The sequence below is a fragment of the Mugil cephalus genome, chromosome 1 (genome assembly GCF_022458985.1).
Source record: "Mugil cephalus isolate CIBA_MC_2020 chromosome 1, CIBA_Mcephalus_1.1, whole genome shotgun sequence".
NCBI classification, from domain to species: domain Eukaryota; kingdom Metazoa; phylum Chordata; class Actinopteri; order Mugiliformes; family Mugilidae; genus Mugil; species Mugil cephalus.
The window spans coordinates 28901963-28909265 of NC_061770.1; the positions used below are offsets into that span (position 1 = coordinate 28901963).

Here is a 7303-nt window from a genome sequence, read left to right on the forward strand (position 1 = left end):
CAGGCGAGGCTGGAGAGGGAGCGCAGCGTCACGGCCGAGCAGCAGGGGGAGCCGGAGGACTGGAACTACGCTCAGAAGGAGCTGCTGGAGAAACAAGGCATCGACATCAAGCTGGAGATGGAGAAGAGGTAGAGATCAGCCTCCGGCCCTTAGTTTACCAGTAGCCCTGGACAACGACATCCATCCAAATGTAAAGAGATAAATCTGAAATAAGCAGTGTACAGATGGATGTTATCGCTCCCTCTGATGATTTAATCGTGGCTTCAATCGTCCTCCATCAAATCCACCATCAAACTACATGAAATACCAATAACTGCACATAGTCACTACGTATTAAACACACTGACATTCAGACAGACGTCTGTTAATTAGCTTAACGAGCAATTAAACATCATTAATAATAATCATCTCTGACCATAAACACATACTTCGCTGACTGCACTTCACCCCGAGGGAACGAGAACGACTACCATTCATTCATTCATTCATTCATTCATTCATTCATTCATTCATCATCACGTCTGTGAATAACATCAACTCTCATATGAAATCAGTCACTGTACATTAAACCAGGAAACAGACAAAGAAAACATGCAGAGAAACATAGAAACATGTAGAATAAGAATAATAAATAATGTTTATGGCAGTTAAAGATGTGACAACAGGAACATAAACAATTAACTGAAAAACAGAAAATACAAACTGAAAAGTGATTTTATTTAGAGAAAAGTTTAACTTTATAAACACATAAAGTGAGATATATAACATGAGGTGTAGAAATATACTACACGGCCAGTCACTGAAAACCCAATGACAACAATCAACAGTTCACATCAGATTCAACTTCCATTGCACGTGTCCAGAGCAAATAGATCCAGTTCATCATCTAACCAGAGGGGCAAGAGCACGTAGCAACGTAGCATGAACAGGCTGGATAAGAGCATAAATAAGAGCATAAAGAATAAATAATAAACAGTAATTACATTTCATACTCCTGTACCTCCATCCTGAGGGTAGGAGGGGGAGGGGTCCATGTTTGGTGGGGGGGCAGCTCTTCCTTTAACCTCCTATCATGTAGGATATACCCAAGGTAAACTGAACGCTGTTCGTCAACACGTTGGAGCTCATTCATGGTCTTTGTCTCTTTTTAAAGACGAGACTCTGAAGTTTCTGTCACTACAGTCAGAATCTCTCTAAGTGGTTTAGTTCTGGAGGAATCAAAGCTGGAACACAGTTAAAAAATAAGAAGAAGTTGAACCTGAATTTATTTGTTTTGATAAAAATGTGTTGGTTGAATCCTATAATGACTTTTATTAATGAAACCAGAAGAAAATGACGTATTACATCAAACACAGCTGGAGTCCAGAGCTCTGATTGGTTCAGAAAGATGCTGATGTTAAAGGGTTAAAGAGAAATGTGAGAAATGTTCTGACTGATGATAAACAGCTGCAGAGTCTGTGGACACCAGAGCTGTTTGTTGTTTGTTGTTTGCTCTGTTGTTGTCTGATGTGGTTGGTGTGTCTCAGGCTGCAGGACATGGAGACTCAGTACCGTAAAGAGAAGGAGGAGGCTGATCTGCTGCTGGAGCAGCACAGACTGGTGGGTTTCTACTGTCTGCACTGCAAAGAAAGGGTCTAAAACCAAGAGAAAAACACTAAATCTGAGGGTTAAGGTACTAAACGTAAGGGACAAGATAATTCCACTTGACAAGATTTCTTAGGTTAAGATTGTTAAATCTAGAAATAAGCAAGTTAAACACTTGAAATAAGAAATTAACTCTTAAAACAAGAACAAAGTTTTTTTTGTCTTGGTAAGAACGGAATAATGTGCAGTCTGGTAGCCGTCAGCTGGTTCGTGTCTTTGAACGCTGGCCTGTGTGTTTCCAGTACGCGGACAGCGACAGCGGAGACGACTCGGACAAACGGTCCTGTGAGGAGAGCTGGAGGCTGATCTCCTCCCTCAGAGAGAAGCTACCGGCCAACAAGGTGGGTGGACGACGTCACATCATCCCCCGCTGCAGGATGTCCTCCGTGTCCTGAATGTCTGCAGGCTCAGGGGACGTCCACGATGTCCTCACATCTACGTCGTCTCTGTCCACATGGAGTCCAGCTTTGGTTCATCTCCATGTCTCTCCTGGAAACTCCTCAACCTGGTGTTCATTTATTAGGAGATGATCAGTAGAGGTTACCACCACCAGAACCTCTAGTCCTCATACGTGGTTCTGGTTCATATTAGAGTCAGCTGGATGTGAACACACCTTTGGTTTAGGGTCAGGGTTAGTTTACAGGTGTGTTTTCAGGGTAAAGGGACAAAGTAACGTCTCCTCGGTCTCCCCCCGTGTCTCCAGGTGCAGTCGATTGTGAAGCGCTGTGGCCTCCCCAGCAGTGGGAAGAGGAGGGAGCCCCTCAGAGTCTACCAGATCCCTCAGAGGAGGAGGATCAGCAAGGACCCCAAACGGGTCACCATCGAGGACCTCCGCATGCAGGCGGTGAAGGAGATCTGCTACGAGGTGTCCTCTCTCTGTCTGCTCTCAAAGCAATAGCTCAGCATTTAGGGACAGGGGGATGTTTGTGTGTTCCTGCCTCTCACCCTGACCCCCTCCTCCCCCCTCCTCCCTCCTCCTCCCCCCCTCGTAGGTGGCCCTGGGAGACTTCCGTCACTCCCGCCAGGAGATCGAGGCGCTGTCCATCGTCAAGATGAAGGAACTCTGCCGCATGTACGCCAAGAAGGACGCCAATGAGAAGGAGAGCTGGAGGGCCGTGGCCCAGGACGTCTGCGACACCGTGGGCATTGGAGAGGAGAGGACCCCCCCCACAGAGGAAGGGGGTGGTGGTGGTGGGGGAGGAGGAGGAGGAGAGACGGGGGAGGGAGGAGGAGGAGGAGGAGGAGGAGGAGGAGAGAAAGGAAAGGTGTACGACCTGAAGGCTCACATCGATAAACTGACTGATATTTTGGAGGTGAGCTGATGTTCCTGTTAATAGATGTGAAGCTATGCTGAGCTAGCATAGCATGACCCTGTTCTGTTAGCATGCTAACAGCAGCTATGTGACAACGTGCACCACTCTGACTCCTGCAGGAGGTGAAGCTGCAGAACAACATGAAGGACGAGGAGATCAAAGCTCTGAGGGACAGGATGATCAAGATGGAGAGCATCATACCCGTTCAGGTTCGCTCACGCCTCTGGTCCCGACGGCTGGAAGCCGTCGCCACGGTGTCCAACTCCTCTAACTCCTCCACGCTCTCGTTTCCAGGACGATGACGTGAACGGCGAAGAAGGCGGCTCGCCCCAGAGGGAAGGGGGCGGGGGCGGAGACAGCCCGGCCGTCCCCGAGGTCAGGGTGCAGCGGCTGATGGACGAGGACCCGGCCTTCAGGAGAGGGCGCCTCCGCTGGCTGAAGCAGGAACAGCAGCGCATCCTCAACCTGCAGCAGCAGAACATCACCAAGAAACTACGAGGACAGACCCAGAACCAAGGTGAGGGGGAAAATACCACTGACCACAGGGTCCTGTAGACGTCAGCAGCTCTGGTTCTGTTGGTTTTTTGCAAAATAAAAGTGATATTTCCTAAATTTTTTTACGTGTTTCTATTGAAAGGTGTTTTGTGAATGAGCTGTAACTCTTGTAAAGTCTCGTCGTGTGATATCTCTTAATTCTTTTAAATTCTCATCACTTTGACGGAGATGAACTTCAAATGAACTGGTCACATGACCTCCTGCCAAAAAAGTGTTTCCGCTGCACTTTTATAATAAACGTTTATATCGACACGTCTGAAAAACCTCCTCATGAGAATAGAAATGTTTCAGCTTTAGATGTTTGAGGTTTTTAGAAATGCAGGTGTTTGTTGTTGTGATGTTTAGGTTGTGTTCATGTCTGTGGAGTTGATTTCTGACGGGGTTCTTCCTCTGCAGGTCAGAACGCCCCCACTGTCCCGGTCCATCTCCCCGGGACCGGCCGCTTCATCCCTCCCCAGGAGTGCAAGCTCAAGTTCCCCTTCAAGAGCAACCCGGCCCACCGGTTGTCATGGGGACCGGCTAGCGCCGCCCTGCAGGCTTTGGGTCTGGGGGAGGGCGTAGGAGACGGGGGAGAGCAGAGGGAGGATGGAGGAGGAGGACTGGAGGGTAAAGGTTCTCCCTCACCCCCCCTCCCCCAAGAGAGCAGGGTCAGCCTCCTGCTCTCTTGCCCCTCCCCTTCCCGGTGCCACCCCCTCGCATGCGCACCCCGAGCCCTCATCGCGCCTGGCAACAGCGTAACTACGGCAACCAGGGTAACCAGGGCAACCAGGGCGGCTTCCACTACCACCACCAGGGCAACAACCAAAACCAGCAGCGCCGCTACCGACGCAACTCTCTGGACAGCTCCACGCAGGGCAACTTCAACGGCGACCAGCATCAAGGCGGAGGCAACGGCGGGCATCAGGGGCGGCCCAGGCAGAGGAGGGGGGTGTCACCTGGGCCGGGTGGGGAGAGAGGAGGGAGGGGAGGAGGAGGTGGAGATGGAGGAGGAGGAGGGAGGGACAGAGACAGAGACAGAGACAGAGATGGCGGCTTCCACTACAACCAGCGCCAGCACCATCAGTACCACCACCATCCCTACTACAACCCCCACAATGCACCATTCCAGCCAGGACCCCACCCCAACTACCACAGCCTGCCTCGCTCCGGGGCCCCGCCCCTTCCTCCTGACATGCTGCTGGGGGTCGGGCCACCGCAGGGGGGGTGGGGCTTCACCACCCCGCCCAGGATGAGGCGCCAGTTCAGTGCACCGGACCTGAAAAACAACAACAAGGAGACGCCCATCTGACCTCTGATTGGCCGCAGGACACCAGCTGATCTGATGCTGTGGACGACAGGCTGAGTGTGTGTGTGTGTGTGTGTGTGTGTAGGTTGTGTGTAGGTTGTGTGTATGTTTGAGCACTAAAGTGGAGTCGTCGCACACCATCCTAACATCCACTCTGTCCTGCGTTCGCTTCAGCGCGGGTCAGCCGTTGCCATAGCAACATTGGTTCAGGAAAAAGTGTTTTTTTTTTTTTTTAATGTTTCCGTCGACTCGTCAAACGGGATCGGCCCGTTTTTTTGTTTTTTTTCTGTCGAGGCCTCGGCGCCTCGTTGTGGAGGAGATGATTTTTAAGGATGAAGTACGTTGGTTAGTTTTTACTCGGATTGACTTGGATAGTTTAGCATGTTGATGCTAGAAGGATAGGCTTAGTTTAGCACAGGTGGAAGTTTTAGCGTAGCCTAACCAAAGCAGCATTCTGGCCTCGGGGGACGGAGAGTTTGTTGTCGTCTCTCCCGTGGGACGTGAACGCTGCGTCATAGCGCTGCAAACCAAAGAAAAGTCGCTCTGTGGCGCCTCCTACAGACACGGATAGTGAGGAGGGGGGTGGTTTTAAATGTTGTTCCCGAGAGTCGAGTCTTTTTTTTTAAAGGGTTGTGTGTATATTTGAAGTGTACCTTGACTCATGTTTTTATGAAGATGAATTTATTTGGGAACTGACGGTGAGTTCACTGTTTCTGGCAATCGTGGGAAATGTAGGAAGGAAGTGATGTGTGGTAGATGAACGAGAGATGAAAGAGGGATTATGGTTTATGTAGGGCCAGCAAGGACCTCTGGGAAATGTAGTAGGAGACCGAAGGTGGATGAGAGAGGACGGGAGACTGAGACACTTTCAATAAGCTTTGAATTCGTCTGTGAAGGTTCTCAGTCGTCCAGGTCACGGTTTAACCAAAAAGTGTTTAAAAAAAAAGACAACTGGACTTGTAGAGTTTTGAGGCATGAACGCAACCCAGGAGAGCCAGCTCCTCCTGGACCAGTTTCTATTTAAACCTCGAGACCTGAAGAAGCTGCTCAGATAAAACCGTCTCCTCTAAAAACTCAACAAGTCCAGTTTCTCCCTTTCTCTCTTTTTTTTCTTAACCTTTTTGGATTCCTTGGTTTGAAGAAACAGACACTACAACATGTGTGTGATGTTGAATTCCTGCTGTAAGGATCTGACACTGCTTAGTACTTTATGTTCACGCAGAGAAGACGCTGCCTTCAGGACCCGCCAGGGAGCCGGGAATCACAGCCTCCACCCGGTTTCACAGTTTCATGTATTTTCTCTGAAAGTTTTGTCGCGTTCAGGAAAAAGAAAAGAAATGAAACATCGCGGGAGGTGAAGAGCGCGGCGTCTTTGTGCTACCTGCGACTTTTAAAGACTGTTTTATATTGAGGATAAAATGAAAAACGAACCGGAGCGCTCGTCCCGGCCGGGGACGGAGTCGCCGTGACGACGATGACAAATAAAAACATGAGGGGATTGTGATTGGCCCAGGGAGCGTGACATCAGCTGTGTTCTGCTCTGCTGCCTCTGGCGTCGACCAATCACGGGACAATCCAGTGACCTGCTGCCACCGAGTTCCCCCTTTTTACGGTTTTTAATCTTGTTTTGTTCTTTATTTGCAGCTTGGGCCTCTGATTGGCTGTTCTTCTTCGTGTATCCATGTCCTGAGTATTTTAACCCTCCCACATGTTGGACCTCGGCTTAACGAGGTCACTATTATTAACACAGTTATCATAAAGGTTTTTGTTTTGAAAAGTCTCATTGAGACTTGGATCTTTGGGATGCTGCTACGGGGGAACTCCTTCGCCCTCATGCAACCGCCGGAGAGTGTGTGTGTGTGTGCGTCTGTATGTGTGTTCTGGGTTCATTTAAATTCATATTTTAAAGTTAATTTTTCTTTATAAAGTTCATATTATTTCTTTTCTTTTAGTCATTTTGTTGTTTTGGGGGTTTGAGGAGGAGGAGGGGGTCCTTGGCCCAGCCTCCTCCTCCTCCTCCTCCTCCTCTTATTGGCCCAGAGCCCCTCAGCTGTTTCTCCGTCTGTGTTGGGTTGTTGTGTCTGTTGTTGTTTGTGTTGTATCAGGAACCAATCTCAGGCTCTACCTGCAGACAACATGATGGCAATAAACTGTCAGTGAGAATCAAACCTGTGTCGCCTCCTGCTTTAGTGCGTCTGCACCGAGGACCTCGATGCTCAGTGACATTAACAGCTCACACACTCAACAATGACGCACAACAGACACAGACCGACTTAGAGTTATTTAAGACCAACTGATGCAATGAGCAGCTTCTCGTTTCCTCCACATCCCGTGGTGGAGGAGGAGATGTTAGTCTGGAGGAGAAGGGTCAAATCATTGGCTGCATCAAGCAGAGGAAACATCTAGAAACTACTGAAACTGGCTTAAGACCTTTATTCCAGACTGGAAGGACAGTGGAGAACCATGGTCTACCAGGAAGAAATAAATCCTGATTGATGGAGAAACG

At 49.3% G+C, this 7303-nt stretch overlaps 1 protein-coding gene across 1 annotated transcript in view; it reads left to right on the plus strand.

The window, feature by feature from the left end:
- Positions 1-6965, plus strand: part of LOC125022815 (kinesin-like protein KIF1C) — a 30246-nt gene extending 23281 nt beyond the window's left edge. The window contains 9 exon segments of the mRNA XM_047609756.1: positions 1-128; positions 1527-1599; positions 1887-1985; positions 2348-2509; positions 2637-2957; positions 3077-3166; positions 3252-3474; positions 3909-4138; positions 4141-6965. The exon segment at positions 1-128 is cut by the window's left edge and continues 53 nt beyond it. Coding sequence (XP_047465712.1) covers positions 1-128; positions 1527-1599; positions 1887-1985; positions 2348-2509; positions 2637-2957; positions 3077-3166; positions 3252-3474; positions 3909-4138; positions 4141-4800 — 1986 coding nt within the window. The 3' untranslated portion in view covers positions 4801-6965.
- The last annotated feature ends 338 nt before the right edge of the window (positions 6966-7303 follow it).